The sequence below is a fragment of the Acomys russatus genome, chromosome 11 (assembly GCF_903995435.1).
Source record: "Acomys russatus chromosome 11, mAcoRus1.1, whole genome shotgun sequence".
NCBI classification, from domain to species: Eukaryota; Metazoa; Chordata; class Mammalia; order Rodentia; family Muridae; genus Acomys; species Acomys russatus.
Window position 1 is genome coordinate 23,237,308 of NC_067147.1, and position 20,908 is coordinate 23,258,215.

Sequence of the window (20,908 nt, forward strand, 5' to 3'; positions counted from 1 at the left end):
CACAGCATTGACACAGAGAATAAAGAGTGTTCAGAAAAGATTCATTTCTTTCCAGAACATGTTGAGTTGAACGATGCTTTCTAGTTTACCGATTGTGTGTGCAGGGTGCAATCATTCTTCGAAATCTTGCTATCTACTGAGTTTTCAAAATAGCTTCAGGTATAAAACCTAGCCTGTAATTGTGATTCTCTCACTTATTATTTATGAAGATTGGATGAATTTCTGTTTTCTAGGATCATTTATTTGTCTGTCAAAAGGAGGGAAGTCCCTTTGTTGTGATTGTGTTAATAGATTGCTCTTGTGAGGATTTAATTTATTTCTGATTCCTATTTTCTCTTTGATCAGATAACATTTACCGCTCTAGAACTTTGTCTTTTACATCCAGTTCAGTAATTGTTTTTCATCTGGCCTTAATGGGCTAATTATTCTAGTTATTGACAGCAGCGAGAATATATCCAATTTTGTTATACTTTGGATATAAAATCCCCCTTACCCACCTGAGCTCAAATATGAGACAGCTTCTAGCTTGTGCTGGTATTTTAGAAGCTGCTGGAAATTTTAGGAGGTAAGACTCAATGGATTGTGGTTTTAGAAATGTCAGGGAGAATGTGTTTGGGACATTTGTTGTTAGTGGCACAATCATGTCTGCGTTCTAGAATTTTTATTTAACACAAGATGGGCAGATTTATTGCATCCAATGGTCCCTGTCATAATCGTGGTGTTCAGCTCTGGGCAATAATACCAGAGACAACCACGGTGAGAAACTGAGCCAGGAGGGTTGTTCCTCATTCAAAGCGATGCTTCCCCAGATATTTGCCACAGCAATGGGAAGCTCAATTACATATTACTAAATGTTACACTTAATCTTTTACATTCCCTTCTAATATTTAACCATGTTTTCTAGTCTATCTCTCATCCCTTTATTTAGACACACACACACACACGCACACACACACACACACACACACACACACACACACACACATATATATATGCACACCTCTAGCTCTCCTGATTTCTACATGTGCTGGGGTTTCTCTATGGGATGCAGCTAATATGATGTATAATTACTGTAATCATATGGAACGTTCTCATGCTTTGAGACCCTAATCCAGGGTTTGTAAAGTATCTTGTGGACCAGTTGCCATTGTGTTTCTCCAGCAGGGGAGCCCTCAAGCCCACTGGATGGTCCTATTTCAATTCTTGCTGAATATCATGCTAATTCCATCTGCTCTAAGTTCAGGCTAGAACTTTCCGTTTCTGAAAAGTGATTTCTTTTCTTTCTCTTTCTCAAATCTCTGAGTCACATAGTTTATAGAAATGCTCTAGGTCTGAGAGTTCACATAGTTTTTCTTATCTCTCAAGCCAGGGTAACAACAAGGTATATGGTTATTGCTGGAGCCTCAGTAGAGTCGCTCTTCTTCTGTAGAAGATGATCCAGCAAACATTTCCCATGAGGGAACCTTAGCCTCCAGCAAGTGCCCAAGGCTCATACTCTGCAACTTACCCTTTTTTGTTCTATTTTGTTTTGCTTTCTCCCTTCATGCCTCCTGAAAGTAATCTTGCTTTATCTTATATTGTTGTCATTTTTTATCATGATCTCATCCATGCCACTAGCCTCTGAACTCCTGAAGGTCTTGTAGTTCAGTCTTTGAGAACCCTACAGTCTCGCTCATGCAGTCTGTCACAGAAGTGCCTGTTTATGTGCCTGCTATAAACTAAGTAAGGGTAAAGAAAGGTTTCCTTTTGCTTTGTGCAACTGTGAGACTAAAGTGTTTACAAGGTAAAGGTGGCAGTTGATAACCATTCAATGCAAAAAAAAAAAATATATATATATAATATTGGAAAACATTTCCATGACAGAATTGCCATTTAGAAATAGTCTTCTCAAGAGAACACACCAATTAGTTATTCCATACCAATGATCTTAAAAATGTATACATATAAGTAAAATTATACAAACAGAGCAGTTGTATTTATGTTTTTAGACATATGTAGTATTTATGTGTATATATATATATGTGTGTGCGCATAACAACAATTAATGAAGAAAATGGCCATGAATTTGAAAGAGATCATGGAGTTGTGTATGGGAATGTTGAGAGGAAGAAAACAGAAGGTAGGAAACGATAGAATTATTCTATAAAACCAAAAGATAGAAATAAATTAATTATTAAAAGGCATCCAGCCATGTGCTTAGATTTAGAAACTTGGGAATTTGGAATTCTGAGTTTATAAAAATGTAAGAGCCTAGACTTAAGGTTATTTACTTTCCATCTTTTAAAATAAATATTAGAAAATATTACACAATGTGCCAAGTACCTTCCATATGGCCAGTATGTGACTAGAAATGCTTTATAAGAAATTTAGGTTTTAATGTGATTCTTTTTAAAAGTAATTTTTTCAGATAACATCTCAATTGTTATCCCGTTGTACCTTCCAGTTCTTCCTCCCTCCCTCTTTCACCCTATTCCTCTCCCCTAGGTCTGTGATGACAAAAGCGGACCTCCTCCCCTGCCATATGATCACAGCCTATCAGGTCTCATCCTGGTAGCCTGCTTCCTCTTCCTCTGAGAGCCATTATTGTGATTCTTAAAGGTACCATAGGCATACACAGTTCTACATGTAGACACAGAAACCCAGTCATATTAGCTGTGTAACGAGACTCCAGAGCTCCTAAGTAGCGCTTGTATCAAGAAATTACTAATAGCAATCTGAGTTAAGTCTATCTCTTGGATATTATCATAATTAACATATAGTTTACAATATAATTTTATCAAAAATTACTCAAACTCCCAAACCATCTAATTATTTAGATATCATTCCCAATTCTACATATTTCAAAAGGATTAAATATATTTCACTTGAATAAACAACACAAGAAATATAAAACTTTAAGAAATATACTACCCAGACCCAGACAGGCACACATGGTATGTACTCACTTGTAAGCAAATATTAGCCACATAGTACAGGATAACCATACCTCAACCCACAGACCCAAAGTAGCTAAGTAAAAATGAGGGTCCAAAGGATGTTGTTTGAATCTCACTCAGCAAGGGAAATAGAATAGACAGTGGAAGTGTGAATGAAGAGAGGGAACTGGGGAGGAGATGGTGTGGGAGAGAAATGATGGTGGGGATCAGAAGTGTAGAGAACAGTGGCAGGAGATGAGAGGAATGGGAGAGAGAAGGGAAAAGGAGGGGGTCGTCTCTAAGAAAACTAGAGATCTAAGTCTGGATAAGCTCTGGTATGGTATGGAGGGATATGAGAGGGACTCTAGCAGAGATTTCTAGTAACAGGGGCCATAGAGACTGAAGATTATACCTTCTAACTAGACAAGTCTTCTAATAGAGGGAAGGGAACACTAACATACCCACCAAAATTTCTAGTCAAAATTCACCCTGCCTATAAGATGTGCAGGGATAAATATAGACCAGATATAGCAGAGATTGAGGGAAAGTCTAACCATTGCCTGGCCCAAACCGAAGAGCCACCCCATGGAAGAAAACAACTCCCTGATACTATTACCAATACTCTGCTAGGCTTGCAGACATGAGTCAAGTAGAGCTATCCTCTGAGAGGCTCTACCCAGCAGTCCCTCAAAACAGATGCTAAGACTCACAGCCAAACAATGGGCAATGCATAGGGAGCCTTGTAGAAAAGTAGGGGTGGGGAGGAGAAAAGAACCTGGAGGTGACAGGAGCTCCCCAAGAAGACCAACTGAGCCAACTAACCAGGGCCTGGAGGGGCTTGCTGAGACTGAAGCACCAATCAAGGACTTTGTATGAACTGGACTTAGGCCCTCTACAAAGATGTAGCTGATGGGCAGCTCAGGCTACATGTAGGTCACCTACTAAGGTGCTCTCTCATGGACTATCTTGACAGCTTTTCAATTATTCCCCTCATGCAGAGGGCTGCCTTGCCAGACCACAAGGGAAGAGGACATGCTCGGTCCTGACAGGACTTGATGAGTTGGGGTGGATGGGATGGGGGTCCTCCCCTCTTCTGAGGCATAGGGGAGGGGAGGGGGGAGGGATGGTGGGACAGGGTGGTGAATAAATAAACAAACAAATAAATAAATAATAAACGAGGTAGCGGAGCTTGAGAGACTGGCCAACCAATGCCAGACTCAACCTGAAACCTACCCCATGGTAGGGAGCCAAACCCTGACACTATTAAATATACTCTGCTATGCTTGCAGACAGGAGCCTAGCATAACAGTCCTCTGAGAGGCTCCATGGAGCAGCTGATCAAAAGAGATCCTGAGACTCACAGCGAAACATGGGGGGAGCTCATCAAGCCTTGTAGAAGTGTATGTGGTGGGGGGGTAAGGATAGACACAGAGGGGAAAAGAACTCCACCAGAAGACCAACAGAGTCCAGCTAACCTTGGCTAATGGAGGTTTAAAGAGACTGAAGCACCAGTCAAAGAGCATGCATGGTCTAGACCTAGGCCCCATAACGTACATACGCAACCGATGGGCAGCTTGTCCCCTTTGTGAGTCCCCTAGCAAGTAGAACGGGGGCTTTTTCTGACATGGAGTCTGTTGCCTGCTAGTGGATCACTTTCCCCTAGCTGGACTGCCTAGCCTGGCTTCAGTGGAAGAGGATGCACTGAGTCCTGATGAGACTTGAAGTGTTGGGGTGAGTTGTTAATGGGGTGGGATAGGGCTCCCATTTTCTGAAAAGAAAGAGACAATGGAAAGGGGGACGAGGATGCAAAGGTGGGGCCAGGAGGAGAGGAAGGAGCAGCTGCTGTTGGGATGTAAATTGAATAAATAAATAAACTTAATAAAAAAATTAATACAGTATTTAAATAAATACTTGCCACTAAAAAAGAAATATACTACATTGTTGAGGTACTTCTAATTATGTAAACAGTAGTAACAATCTTGGAATATGGCACTTAAATATTTATAAAACTATTTGTCAAGTATATTTTTATATGTAGTTTTATGCAATAAAATAGGGTGGGGCAAATAGTTCAATTCCTATGGGAAATAATTATAAATCTCCTTAATTTAGCCATCAATGTCAGAAATGTTGTGTATGAGTGTGTGTGTGTGTGTGTGTGTGTGTGTGTGTGTGTGTGAAATTTGGTATTCTCATTTAGAATTATAAGTATCAGTAATCATGCCTGTTGACAGTGTAACACTGAGAGATACTTGCTTCAAAGACAAACTTAACAGTTGCAAGAATAGGAATACATATGAAATTGTTGGGTTTTTGGTTTTTTTTTTTTTTATAGTTCTGAACTAATCCTTCTTGGTCTTTATATAGAGGGCAGTGATGCAGGATGGTCATGGTTTAGAGAGAACCATGTTTCTACAGTAAATTGTTTATGCCACTTTCCATTTTATGCCCCACTGGCAGCTACTGTTGCCTCCATTGTCTCAATCCTAAAAAAAGGGGGGGGGGAGGCTCTATCTTAGTTACTCTTTGTAAATGACACACTTGATATATCAGATATTTATATATTATTTCATCAGCAACTCCTACAGTCCATCTGTAAGTTATATTAAAGGTTCTCAAAATTCTGAGTGCCTTCAACTAACAGATAATTATATACAAAGATTCTTTCCATAAACAATAATCTAAATATATTTCTTTTAATTCAATTAATGATTTAGCCATATTTTTAAGATCAAAGTTATTCACTTGATAGTGCTATTGAGTTACTTATCTAACTACTGGGCATCTCATAATATGGCATCCTATGTTACAGTATCTATATGCTGAAGAGCTAGGATGAATGTTTCTAAAATGCAGATGTGGGTCAGCGAGGTGGCTGAGTGGGTAAAGGTGCTTGCTCCCCAGCTTGATTATGTCAGTTAGATCCTGGAGGCCCACACGGTAGACACTGAACTTCTGTACATTCTTGTCTGACCTCCACACATGATAGCTAGTGCTTGTGTACAATGACACATGCAATACACACACACACACACACAGACACGAGAGATACAGAGAGAGAGAGAGAGAGAGAGGGAGAGAGAGAGAGAGAAACTCAAACATAATACACATAAACAAATATAGGTGTTTAGCTTAAAAAATAGAATACACAGAGGAAGGGGGAAGGAGTGATGCAGGCTATCCTGGTGAGACCTTATAGGCTGAGGTCAGATGGTTATGGAGGAGCCCCCCCTCCCATAGAGGTCTAGGGGAGGGATATAAGGCAGAAGAGAGAGAGAGAGAGAGAGAGAGAGAGAGAGAGAGAGAGAGAGAGAGAGAGAGAGAGAGAGAGACCAGGGACAGGAAGATAAGAGCAAGGGGATACCAATCAGGATGTAACGTGAATAAATTGTAATACATTTTAAAAAATTTAAGAAGAAGTTATGCTTTTCAGCTTTCTTTGGCATTGCTGAATACTGTAATAATTATGTGCACTCGAGGGGAGATAGAGCAATAAAATGCTTGGTTCTCAATAGCACAAGAGTGTCTATGTACCTTTAAGAGAGAAGAATGCAAGCATGAATACGTGAGTGTAGGTGACAATCAATGTTGTAGTTAGTATAGATAACAGTTGACAATAACAGACTACATACTATAAACTGATATCAGCCCCAGCTAATGGGCTTCAAGTGATGTCTTATTGACCCAGTAATGAGAACTTCTATATGATTATAACGCTTAACAAGCGTCACTACTGATCAGCCCTCTTAGGTAATGTGCTGAAAGGTTGGCAAGTTTGTGACATGTGTGTGTGTGTGTGTGTGTGTGTGTGTGTGTGTGTGTGTGTGTGTGTGTGTGTGTGTGTGCGCACGCGTGCGCGCGTTGGTGGAGATTGTGTCAATGAAGAAAAAAATTCACCCATAGATAAAGAACATGAGGGCAAAACACAAACAAATAAAACAAAAAACGAAAAAAACAAAACAAAAATAACCCCCAACAACCCTATTCTCATGCTCTATCTTTGTATATTCTCATCCCCTGTCTTGGTTTCTCATTTTTGGTCTGATTCTTCTCTGCTCTAGCTCTCTAGCTCTCTTTTTAAAATACAATCGGTGAAAGCAGAGGAAAAATAATGCCCTTATATCAAGGCTCAGACTCTTAAATATCCCTTACTAGGGAGCCAAACTTTCAATGACAAGATAAAGCATTCAAAGTCGATGTGTATGTTTAGCAACAATAGGAACAGAAATTCAGGAACAGAATTAAAACAACATTCTATACCTGTATCTCCTATATCTGTCTAAAGGGGCTTCCATTACAATACATTTGTTAGACTTTTTCAGACCTTCTTCATGCCAACATTCATTCTTTTACAGGAAAAGGGGAGTAACATATCTGCCTGATAATTTTAGAGAAAACCTCGGTAAGCATGCTTCACTCCCTTTGCTCTAAGGTTCATTCACTTGAAAGGATATACATTTCAACAAATCTCTAAAGTCTGGTTCTTCAGGGCCGAGTGTTTGTGTGTGTGTGTGTGTGTGTGTGTGTGTGTGTGTGTGTGCAAGGAAAAGAGATGAAAATGAAAGAGTAGTGTATGCATATGTGTTTATGAAGTCTAAGAAAACATTTTAATAATGAGGTTTCCCTTTGAATCTCACAAGTCTCTAAGAAACCTTCATAGGTGTTAGTTGGTAGGGGCCATTCTGGAACAACCAAAGAAGTTCATCGTGTGGTGATGCCAGTTACTCTGAATTTCTACAAATTATCGGACTGAAAACAAAACCTGCATTTGTATGGTAATCTGTACTAATTTCAAGGATTAAAAATTACTATGAAGAAAATGATACATCAGAACTCATAGGTTACCAATAGCTCACTGTAAATAAGAAAATAAGCCTTTTTGGAATATCTATACTCTATACTAAGCACTGTATTCTACATTAGAAAATAATGACTAAAATGGCCTGCCTATTACTACTAAATTAAATAACTTAAACTAATTGTTCAGCATGATTGATCATTGAATTTATACTTTAAACTGATAAATGGACCAATTTTGTCTGTTATAACCACTTATAGTTGAGAGTATATAAGACATACTCAGCTATTGCTTATAATGATAAATTTGCATCTCAAAATGAGCCTTTGCTTCCTTATTAATGAAACTGGTGCACACATACACTGTGCCTATGTGTGTTTGCAACATATACTATTATTTATATGTTGAAAGGTTAGAAAATATCATCCTATCTATTTCAAAGAAACCCCTGCAGTATACTATGAATAATTGATTACAATTTAATTGGCCTTATTAATATAAAAATATAAGAAATAAAATCCATCAAAGGCTAAACACTGAAGTGATGAATTCTATGCCATCTCTAGAGTAATTATGGCTTGTGGAAGTCTCAACTGTTCTATACCATAAGCACTATTGAGCTTTAATTCTCAAAGTTGAGCTTAGGGGCACAAAGGAGTGTGAGTCTTAAGAGAACTTGATCGCCTCTCTTTCACTGACTCTGTATACTCTGGATATTGAGGCTGACTGTAAGACAAGTGTCACATAAAACACAGAAAGATCCTTCATCTTACATAATCTGAACATGTAAAAATGAAAGTCAGGATACATCAATAAGCATTAGGTTGTGTTCATATGCATCTTAAGTCTGTATTTTTATATTTATAGATAGTATATTTATGCACTTATACCTATGTGTATTCTCATATATATATATATATATATATATATATATATATATATGTAATCATAATTTATGTGTCAAATATTTGCAACATCAATCTTTGGTCTCTCCTCTTAGTTTTCTTTCTTTTATTGTTGAATGTGGACTATCTTGAAGACATGCTGCATTCAATTCTATAGTCTAGGACAGATGCTTTCTAATCAAAATCTCACATGGTTATGTGACTTAAATCAGAGAGACTAAGTCTTAGAACAATTGTGCCCGGGATGTAACTCCTCTTCTCACCTAAATAGATTGCATCTTGAAGATCTTCACTTTCTGAACTAAGAGGGGTTAACACATAGTTGATGATGGTCTCTTAACAGGGAAATATATGCACAGATGGTTATTAGCTTTTTAGATGTGGTATTTTTACAGGATGCATAGTTTTGAGATGTCATGTCTTTTACTTCATAGAGTGTATTGGCTTCCATTATTGATAATCTGTACTTAAAGAATGTAAATCATTCATTGCTCTACACAAAAATACTGAGAGCAAAAATTCACTATGAAAAGGTGATATTCATTTTAACTAATATGTAAGGATTGTCTTATTATTTATTTAACTCCTGCACTGTTTGATTTACTACCACATTAAAAATTGTATTTAGACATATTTAGTATTTTTTAAGCTGGTGATATCACACATTGGTAAACATATGCCTAAAGTGTATGAAGTACTGAGACCTAACCTCAGTATTATTGAACAAAAAACAAAATAAAAACAAATAGACATAAATAAAAAGAAACAAAGAATCCAACCAGATTAAAGTAGTATATCTAACATTAGGAAAAGATAACTCATGTAAAATTAATTGATATAATTATTTTGTTAATAATTCTAGAATATAATGGTTTGAATCAGTGATAGATATTATAGAAAGAGAGTTTACATATTATAGCCATATATTCTGTCATAAAATTAACATATATATTATGTTATATCTATCATTATGTATAAAAGTATATATATAGTACACATGCTACAAAAACTACAGTTAAAAATTGCAAAACTGAATGTATTGTAATATTTTTACATATTAAATCAGCAACAGAATTTACATTTATCTGGTTATATAGAAAACAAAAAAATTGTGTATTTTTTATTATATATTTAAATAGCATATAAATAAAGCTCCATGTAGCCAAATAATAACTTAGTTATATATTTTATAAAGACATATTTTGTGTGTACAAGAAATATAAGACTTTATGCATTTAAATGATTATCAATTACATTTCCCTCCTCTTTTTTTTTTCCCCCCCTTTTTTGGTTTTTCGAGACAGGGTTTCTCTGTGTAGCCTTGACTGTCCTGGCCTCGTTTTTGTAGAGCAGGCTAGCTTCGAACTCACAGCAATCCACCTGCCTCTGCCTCCCAAGTGCTGGGATTAACGGCGTGCACCACCACTGCCCAGCCATCAATTACATTTCTGATAATTACTAATTTGATATGTGAACGCAATGCTTTAGACAGCATTTGGATTTAGATTCTCTAAAATTATTATTCTGTTTTTGTGGTAATTAAATAAGAATTTATTATATTAGTTTGGGCAGTTATTGCATACTATACTCTTTTCATATAGAAGCAAGAATATTTTCACTTTGTGTGATTTTTTTGACCTACAGTGAGAACATGAAAGGAAACATAAGTCTAGTAAAGCATGGAGGCTCGTAACAACACTGTGCTTGGTTCCTGCTTGGTTTTTCTTTGTATTTTCCACAGTGTTCACCTTGCCTCTGTGTGGAGGACTTCATGCTGCCAGGATGAAATGACAGCAGCCTCTGAATAATGACAATGACTTGTACTTGAACCAGACCAAGCAACACTTAATTGCGCTCAAAATATCCTGCACCATTGGCATCAGATAATCTTCTGGCATATTTCATAAGGAGCTAGAATTTAGAATACAGGAAAGGGATTGCTATTTTGAATATCATATTCTGTGAATAATTCAATGGTTTCTGGGGGGAAAGATCCATTTTTAGAAAAATTGGCCACATGATCCATTGTGAGTAATTATTTATGGTGCAACGAATGATCACTTTCTTCATCTTTTAAATTGCATGAGAAATTTGGTACCTAAGTAACCCAGCTTTGTCATTCTTCAGTTACTGAAAGGGAAAAGAGTTTAACTTAAAAATGTAGTGTTTTGAGATAATCATGTAGTAATTAATGAAGACTTGAATCAATCATGATACTTGGTTGATCTCTTACATATGAATCTGAGAAATATTTTTGCTTGGGCCTTTCTCCCATCAGACAAGGAATAAATTTTAGATTTTCATTTAAACTGCCTGCATCCGTAAAAACCCAAGCTCGAGGAACAAAACAATTTAGATCAGAGTCACAGATATCAGCTTCCTAACACATCCGTTTTTCCTTGGGGCATTTCTTCAGAGATTTTTACTGATTTGATTATACAACAGAAGGCTAAATTCTCACATAGTGATCATTATGAAAAAATAAACAGAGCAAGTACTAAAGCTGGCTTTGCACCTACTGAATGCTGCAAGTGTCTGTACTCATTGGATATGCATCTTGCAAAGCTCGGCTGTTCCCAGAAGGCCACTCCATGAAGACTGAGAGAGCAGCGTCTGCTAGTGGTGCCTGCGTGTCACAAAGAACAGAGAGAAGCATTATAGCAGGATGCTAGAAGGCATTGCAGGCATTGGAAGGCAGGCTACAGTCTGGGTTTTCTTTTTGGTTTAGGAAACATTCACATGAAATTGTTGTTTTGAATATTTTTTTTATAATTTATGAGTTATACCGAGGAAGCAATGCATCAGCAACATTTTTGAAGTCTTCGTCAACTCCATTTTCCTAAAACTGTTCTATCAACTGCTTATTAGACGGATTTATTTATAGAGCAAGGACAAAGGCACGACTTGCTAAGCAAATGCAGCATGCAGTTCTGGGATAAAAGCTTTATTTGGGCTGGGTGGGTCATCTTATTGTACCTGTGGCATTCAGTGGACACTGATTGAATGCCAGGTCACCCGCAGGAGTCCTTTTCCACACCATTGATATAAGGTAATCTTCTGGGCATATCTCATAAGGTGCTGGAATTTAAAGATACAGAAATATGAACGTCAGCAGTGTTTATGTTTTCAAATGTTGGTAAACAAACATTTCTCAAACACCTTCCTCAAATGTGGAATTCTTTCCTTTCTGTAAAGAATTTATTTACTGATATGTTCTGGATGTGCTTATGAGGGAACCACTATGTCTCATTTAACAGTCTCTAAACCCTCACAGGTTCTTTAAAAGCTTCATAGTGTACATGTGCTTATTGAAGTGTCAATGGGGGTTTCAAATAAATGAACATATACAGAACATTAATCAAAAAACTTTCAAACTGCATTGAACTTTTAGATGCTACCTCTCCAATAAGTCAGTTCTGCTTTGAAATTGTTGATGACACTAAGAAATAGGTACACACACACACACACACACACACACACACACACACACACACACATACCAATCTAGCAATACTAGGCAGGTGCTTTAACACTGAGCTGTATCCACAGTTCAAGATACAAAAACATATTTAATTATGCCTTACTGATTTCATAATATCAATTTATTTACAGAGCAAATATTTATAAGGGAAAATTTAATAATAATATATAAAACTGAATTAGTATTTTAATTATTTCTTTTATATTTTGAGTTTATAATATAATCACATTATTTCCCCCTTTTGTTTTCTCCATCCAACTCTTGAATCTATAGATCGCCTTTCTTTTTCCATATTCATAGTCTCCTTTCCCATTAGTTGTTATTACAGATGTTTGTATGTGTGTGCACACAACTTTTCTAGTCTGTAGAATGAATAATGAAATAATGACTATCAACAATGTACATTCTACTCTAGAGTTTATGAACCCATTTTACATTTCAGTATTTAGTTTATCAAAAAAATGCACTTGCACGCATTAGATCTCGAAGTTGTATTTTATTTGCAACCTGTGATAATTTGGAGTCACATCCTTCTATCTCCTTTCCAGATAAGGTGATGGGGCCACAAGGAAGAGGGCCCCTGTGGTTCTAGATCAGGGTTCAGGGAGGCATCAGGAAAAGTTGGAGCCTAGTGTTCTGACTCCTCAGCAGCCTCCTTTGAGCTTTCCAAATACCTTCTTTGTTTCTTTAAATCAGACAAGATATTCTTCTCCCTCTATAGCGAATACGTGTTTCTTCTCGATTCTCACTAAAGCGCACATGCTATTGTTTTCATTCTACGAGGTCTTCTCATCGTAGATGATTCAGACGATGTATGTGTTCTACCAGCCTGTTATCAAATGGTACCTTCTTCGTGTCACCAATGTTCTGCCACCAGATCTAATATGTTCATCTCAGTCTGAACCCACTGGATGTTCCCTGAAGCACTTTAAACTTTGATTTATTCCTTCTTTTGGAAGTTACTTTCTCCAGGATATTAGCAAGCTTTTTTTTCTGTCTGGCATCTACCAAACACTTTGTGCCATTTTTCCTGTGTCAATCTTCTCCACGTTCTCTGCAAGATCATCAGTGTTACCGGCAGTGCTCTCTTCATATAATTTCCAAATTAATAACAATTGTCATCTTTTTTTTTTTGCTTGAGTCACAAAGCCCTTATTTAGAGTTTCATATCTTGAACTCATTTAATTTCCCCAACTATGAATTAGAGTTGCACACTGCTCTGATATACCATGTGGAAAAACAAAGTTGAAGAGGCAAATAAACTTTTAAAAATTCAAATGTTCTCTTTATCAGACGTTAACTTTAGACAAGAAAACAAAGGAACCCAGGGGTGACTGCATGGAAAGAAGCCATCTGGCCAGGGCATGCTGTGCGCTCTTCCCTATCAGGCATGAGACCACATCTTCCTGGCCCCTTAAGTATACCAGCTGTTTCACGGTGAACATGTGTTGTACTGGGTCGAGCAGGGTCTCATCCTGGGACTCAAGAATGGGTTTTGTCATTGAATCTGTTGTGAGAATGATAGGGACGCACAGATGTGGGTCTATCATAAACACAAAGAAACAGTTATTCACCCCAAAATGTACAATGTAAGGAAGGATGGGACAGCCTCTCTGCACCTTTCTTTCCCCAGGTAGTTCAGGAAACAGCAGGGGGATCACTTACTGCTGCCATCATCATCCAAATAGCTAAGACTACTGGCCTCCAGAGGCAAGCCATGAGACTTTCACGACTGCCGGCTTTAGCTCCTAACGCATGGCGCTAATGTGCTTCCATCTTTGACTGCTTCTACATGTTTCCCACAGCTGGCAATAGAAGTCCAAATATGTGTCTCCTAAAAGGAGGCCACCCATCAGGAAAGGATGGTAAAGCCAGATGAAACCACTATGGAACTATGTAATGTTTATTTTCAAGCCAGAAAAAGAGACAGATACAGGAGAAAGAGAGAAGGAGAGAGACAGGGAGAAAAAGAGAGAGACAGACATACACACACACACACATACACAGAGACAGAAAGAGAGGGGGGAGGGAGAGAGATATGATGGGAAAGAGAGAGAGAGAGAGAGAGAGAGAGAGAGAGAGAGAGAGAGAGAGAGAGAGAGAGAGAGAGAGAGAGATGATGGGAAAGGGATAGTCAGGAAATTCTAAAACTGCATTAAGAAGACAAGCTGAGGTCTGGATCAAAGCTTTTGCTTGGGTTCCTGTGTTCATGTGAGGACACAGGCCACCTACCTTCAGCTCTGAGGCAGAAACCTGTAGTTTCTGTCACTTTGGTTCAGATGTCTTCTGTGACTTTTGTTTGTTTGTTGTTTGTTTGTTTTGAGGCAGAGTCTCATTGCCCCAGCTGATCTGGAATTTGCTTTGTAGAACAGGCCAGCTTTGAACTCACAAAGATTTGCAGGCCTCTGCCTCCCTAGTGTTGTTGTTAAAAGCATGTACCACCACACACAGCCCTACCTCGTCATGGATTACAGACAAGCAAATCAGACTACTGGGTCTGTTTTTTATTTGGTTATCAAAAATTTTTTTTGCTGACACTCAAGACTCATCCACAACCCATGTCACTACTTTTTCTTCTCCCTGTATTTCTGAACTCTGAGAATTATATGTCAAACTTTCCCCTATGATGCAAAACATCAGAGAAATGTCTACTCGCCCTCCCTCGCACTGCCCTTAGTCATCCTTTCTACCTTGGCCACCTACCCAAGTACTTCCTCCCTCCCATTGAATTAGGGGACAAAGCTCACTGGTTTACTGCTGCACTTCCCTAGCTTGTGCTAAGCCCTGTTTAAAGAGAACCAACAGTATGCAAGGATAGCAGAGGAAAGGAGACTGTGCCATGGCTCTTTCAGTCAAGGGGAGAAAAGCCGAGAAAAAGTTAACTACAACTAGAAAAAAATATTTCATACGTTAAACAGAAATTTCCATTTCAATCTAAAAACCTGAAGGATTGAAAAGTAAAAATCTTCTGGGAAGAAGTGACATTTAATTGAAATGAGCAGTGTGAGGTCCGTTAAGTACTCCAGACAGAGGGTACAATGGACGCAAAGACCATAAACACCATCATGACTGTAGGGGCAATAGGATGAGTAAGAGTGGTGCAATGGTGTGAGACGGCAAACCTGCACTGTAGGTGATGGAGCTACCAAGTAGCCAGGCAAAGGCTGCAATACTTCAGTTTTCAAGCTTAAGAGCCATTTGATTTCATGTAAACTAGATGACAAAGACCTTTGCGGAAGCTAAGGCAATAGCACCATGATGGTTGAGGAACGATGGTTGGGCTGACAGTAGGAAAACAACTGGAGTATACAAAGTAAACTCGAGAGTTCAGTGAATGATGAAGAGGAATGAGGAGGACCCAGGGATCAAGGACTATGCCTGCTCTCCCTCAGAGCTGAGGAACTAGGTACAGAGATGCCACCTCATGGCTTGACATTCCCCCATGGCACTGCAGGCATGACAGGACAAAGGTATGTGTGTTCACTATGACAAAATGTTGCTGAAGGCAACTTTAATCTATAACAACTCCAATTACTTTCCAATACATTCGCTGCACAGGATGAATGCTCAAACCCAAATATTCCATGCTCATATTTTTCTACCTTCTATTTAAAATCATCTCTCTTCTCCCTCGTGAATGTAAAATTCCGTTTTCTGTTTTGATAGGTGAACATGCATAGGCAAGTCTTATAGCCACAAGTTTCACATAGGTAGTACATAAAAAAGTTATTAAACATCTCATATCCGTAACTCAGGTTTGTTTCTGAGCTTCGTTTAATGATACCACCTTAGTTTCTGATAACAGCTAGCTGTGCCTAGGTACCTCAAAGGCAAATTTGGCACCATCTCTCCCTCAGCACTCTCTCCATCAGTTGCTGGCGGTAGGGGTGTAGCACACTGGGTGTTGGTGTTGAAGCCTCACTTTTATATTCTCTTCCTCTGGCTTCCTCTCCTCCAGCACTGAACTGGGCCTCTCTACCTCCTCAGTAGATTTGGAATCCACCTCCTTCCTATAGGTACTTCTTGTGAATGCTTTTCCTTGCATCACAGGGAGTGGTCCAGGCCTCTTGGATTTAGTCTAGCTTTCCCTCAGCTTGTTCTCTAAGGCTCAAGTGTAACACTTACAAGTATAACACACCTCCTTTGTGCTTAAGTGGTTGTTTCTCCAAAAAGCCTCTCTCAGTGTCTCAGGCACAGAATAGACAAATTTAGCATTTTTCACAGTGGACTGAAAGCATTTGGCTGTGCATGTATCACTTCCAAGATAGTACTTTTTGGATGGTAAATTATCTTTGTTTATTTCTTTTATATGCTATTAAAAACTTCAAGAGTACTTTACATACAGTAGGTCCCAAAACTATGTTTATTAAATCATTTTCAATGAGCAAGTACTTCTATCTAGAAATATCAGTGATGATAGAATGCCCCTTATTTTTACTGTCTAATACATTAGTCACTGACAAAATTCCACGAAGGAGTTCCAGAAAAATGGTTAGTGGATATGAGCAGTAGATTTAAATGTTAGCTAATAAAAACTTAAGTAGCTACCACTTTGGGCACTATTGTTAATAGATGATTATTGTATTTATGTATATCCACCCCCAATTGAATAATTTAAGATAGATAAATAGAATAAGTTTTAAAGTCCATAAAATTTGAGTATATTACATAATAGAATACTGTACAAAATAGCTAGTCTGTTTTAAGTGTGCTGAGGATAGTTTATCTAACAAGATGATTACACTTGAATGTTTTGTTCTGCCTGTACTGTCCAGTTCTTCTCCAGTTTGCTTTTATTTATTAACTTTCACTTTTCATTTCATTTGTCTCTTCTGTTTTCAATGCTTTCCACATCAAATTTCCTTCAGTTCCTCCAAGGACCTTTGGAATACATTTTATAAATTCTATTGCTATAGCTATTTTCTGATTTAATCTTTATATAAACCAATAGGGGTGATTTTGAACACTGAGAGATTTCTTGTCCTTGTAGTGGTCTCAGAAAGCCTTTTCACTTAGTGTTATGGGAAAGGCATGTCCCTTCAGTGTGTGCCCTTTCCTGCAGTCCACTGTGTGGTCAGAATGTCTGGTCATTGCATATATTAACCACTAGATGGCAATGGTGGGCTAAGAGGGACAATTGTTTTACTTTTGCATCTGTTATCTGAATTAATGTTCAAAATCAAGGTGGGTAGGTGTAGCAGCTGTCTGCTGGGGGCAAAGGGTGTCAATTCTTAATGTTTTGAAAAGGCCTACTGCTTAGGGAAAAAACAGATCGTCTTATGTTTATTTAAGTATAATAGTCTTTACTTGGGCTGTGACAATAAAACCCTTGGGACAAGGCTCCCTCAGCTCAACTTCCTCATCTCTGCTCTTACTATTATTCTCCATTGCTACACTGACCTCCTAACAGTGTTCTTGTCTGGTACTCCCGCCAGGCCTTCACATCACACCTCACCCACTGCTGTTCCTGTATTACCTGCCCCTCCTCATTGTCCTGGGACAGCTGCCTGGCTCATACCACCACCTTCAATCCTAACTCGAACCTCACTATCTCAGTCACTTCCTGCAATACTCATCCCAACCTCTGCTTTTCCATTTTCCAAAGCACGTGTCTATCACCTTGGTATGCTAATTTTTCCCTAGATCATTTATTTATCTGTTCTGGCTAGACCTATTTTTCAATAGTATGAAGTTCTACAATAACAGAGATTGACGGTGACTCATTAAATATAGATGGTGCACACATGTGTGTGTGCACATGTGTGTGTGTGCACATGTGTGTGTTTACATGTACAAAGTGGTATTACAGTATTCATTCTACTTAATAGCAGAAAGAGAGGCTGCCTACTTAGTCCAAATATTTCCAGAGTGTCAAGTATTGACTTAGGGTTTATAGCTGACCAAAAGTCTGTGGACTCCTGGGTAAAATATCTTGATGTGATTTGCATACATTCTAAATAGGGTAAAGGATAAAGTCACTTAAAAACTATTTTTTGGTGCAGTCACAGTACTCAATTCCTGACTTGCTTAGTGTTTAATTTATAATCATAAAGCAAACAAATAGAACTATACCAATATTTTTTATGCCAAGGGAGGTCAACAGATCCCCTGTTTTCCTCACTGTAAACCACTGCAGTCTTGGATTAATTGCATTCACTGGTGACAGAAACCCAGCACACAACGGATATAAAAGAAAGAGGGTGGAGTCCAGTGTTTCCACGTCTGACAATGTCAAACCAATTTCTCATGTTCTTTGATGGTGATAGACATTCAGGTGTCCTCACCAGGAATGATTCTTCTTACATCAAAATCACCCCAGCAGAATGAGTATGTTCTACCCAAGTATATTATTTAAATTCATCAAATATCTTGCTAATTTTGAAAATAACTAAATCATTTTCTTCATTTTAAATCAGAAATAAATGAAGACCCATATATGCATACATATTGTGTGTGTGTGTGTGTGTGTGTGTGTGTGTGTGTGTGTGTGTGTGTGTGTGTATGCCCTAGATGTCCTGGACTCGCATTGTTGATCAGGCTGGCCTCTAACTCATGAAGATCTTCCTGCCTCTTTCTCCTGAATGCTGGGATTAAAGTTGTGCACCACCATTTTTGGCTGATGATTATATTTTAATGGAGTCAAAAAGCAAATTTATCTGTGTTAAAATACAAATCTGAAGACCCTTAGCCACTGTACTATCAATTTATTTGTCTTACCTTAGTTGTACTTCTGGAATTCACTCATTCAACAAACAAAGAAACCACTTACTGAAGCACCTGGGGACTTTCTAGTTTCCTTTCTATAGCACTGATAAAATACCCTGACAGAGAACAATCAGCGGGGAAAGAGTTTATTAGGCTTCTGCTTCCAGGTCATAGTCCATCAACTGAGAGAAGTCAGAGCAGGAACTCAAGCCAGAATTCCAAGGCAGAACTTACCAAGTGATGCTGCTTTGCTGGCTCTCCGGCTTGCTCTGCTCATACTAAGGGAGCTTTCTTACATAGCCCTCGACCTACCGTGCGCCTATGCTGCTGCTCACATTAGGCTGCTCCATCCCACATCAATTACAATCAAGACAATTCCTTGAAGCTAGGCCAACAGGTCAATCTGATCAGGGCAATCTCTCAGTTGGGACTGCCTCCTCAGGAGGCTCTAGGCCTTGTCAGGTTCACAGTTAAAGCAAAGCAGGACTTTCTAAGAACTTAGGCAGTTCAGAGTAGGTGGACTGAAAAGTTGGGCAGGAGCAGTCATGTATTAAGAAGTCAGTGAGTGCAGGATGAGGGCCCATAAAGATGAGGCTATTGTGAAATAATGATTAGCATATGATTAATTATTATATTACATATTAATTTTATATGTTATGTCATATATTAATTATTTAGTATATGATGTTATAATATATTTTATTAATGCAATATATATGTACATAATATGTAATATAATATATTATAAAATAATGATTAATTATATGTCTTGATGGATTAATCAAGGAAATGTATTATATTTTAAGTGCTACACTTGAAGTTTGGAGACTAGGGTGCAGGAAACCAAGACTGAAGACCAAGAGGCCTGGAGTATCTCCATTATACTACTGAAGTGGAGACAAAGGATCACAAGATGTGACAGTAGGACATTGATGGGTTCCACAGGAGAGTAGATGTTCAGCGCCATGGACGAATGGATAGGAAAGGCAAGAAGGCATCATAAATAAATAAAAAAAAACTGTCTACTCTGCTACATCCTGAGCTCCAGTATGTGACAGAAAATACCCTGGGGAGGATATGATGACAATAATTTTCATTTGAGATGTCTGAGCATATCAAAAGATTATAAAAATGAGTTGCAACAGATAGAGACTATTTAGAAAACCATAATTGGTTAAGAAGCAGAGCTGTGGAGCCCAATCACAAAGGACACATCTGAAATACAACTGCTGAACCTCAGCCTCAGGGAGCACTGTAGAAGAAGGGGAGGAAAGACTGTAAGAGACAAAGGAACGAGGAGTTTGCTGAAAAAGAAGGTTTTCTAGAAATTTTAGACTCTACACCCAAGAAGTCTCCCCAATATGGCTGCCTAAATATGAGTTGAACAAGGACAACACTGATAGTCATGCTAATGTGGAAGGAAAGGGTGTGTGTGTGTGTGTGTGTGTGTGTGTGTGTGTGTGTGTGTGTGAGAGAGAGAGAGAGAGAGAGAGAGAGAGAGAGAGAGAGAGAGAGAGGGAGGGAGGGAGAGACAGAGAGACAGAGAGACAGAGACAGAGAGAGAGGCCCTTACACTCATACAGAGAACTACAGGTAGCTAACAAATTTGGAAAATAGGAACAAATAGTCTTCCCCAGGGAAGAACACACCATTGGTCATCTAATACCAAATGGTCACCACTGGAAACATGTACACCATACAAGTAACTTCATACATTCATAGTATTGAGTGTGTGTGTGTGTGTGTGTGTGTGTGTGTGTGTGTGTGTGTGTGCATTTAATTAACTAAGAGGCCAGTGATATGAAGGAAAGTAAGGAAGTACAAACAAAAGGAAAAAGATGGGAAATGGGTTATGTTAACTACATTATAACCTCAAATCATAATTTAAATTTTCAGTTGGTTCATAGAAACCATGCTCAGGAGGAAATGAGGAGCTGATGGTTCACATTAATTATTGCTCTTGCATGCTATCTGTGTTTATCTTATGGATTAGAAAATACCAGATCGGGCTAGATATACAAATAACAGTAAGGATTTTAATATTTTTCTACAGTATGAAGTGCTCTTGTGTGTTTAAGTCTTAACACACTGCAATAACAACTAC

The 20,908-nt window shown here is 38.3% G+C and overlaps 1 protein-coding gene across 2 annotated transcripts in view; it reads right to left on the minus strand.

The window, feature by feature from the left end:
* Adgrb3 (adhesion G protein-coupled receptor B3) overlaps positions 1-20,908 on the minus strand; it is a 707,858-nt gene that overhangs the window by 407,634 nt on the left and 279,316 nt on the right. For both annotated transcript variants that reach the window (XM_051153002.1, XM_051153001.1), the window contains exons 8-9: positions 11,595-11,696; positions 11,138-11,244 (exon numbers count right to left, since the gene is read on the minus strand). In XM_051153002.1, coding sequence (XP_051008959.1) covers positions 11,138-11,244; positions 11,595-11,696 — 209 coding nt within the window. The remainder of the gene's footprint in view (positions 1-11,137; positions 11,245-11,594; positions 11,697-20,908) is intronic.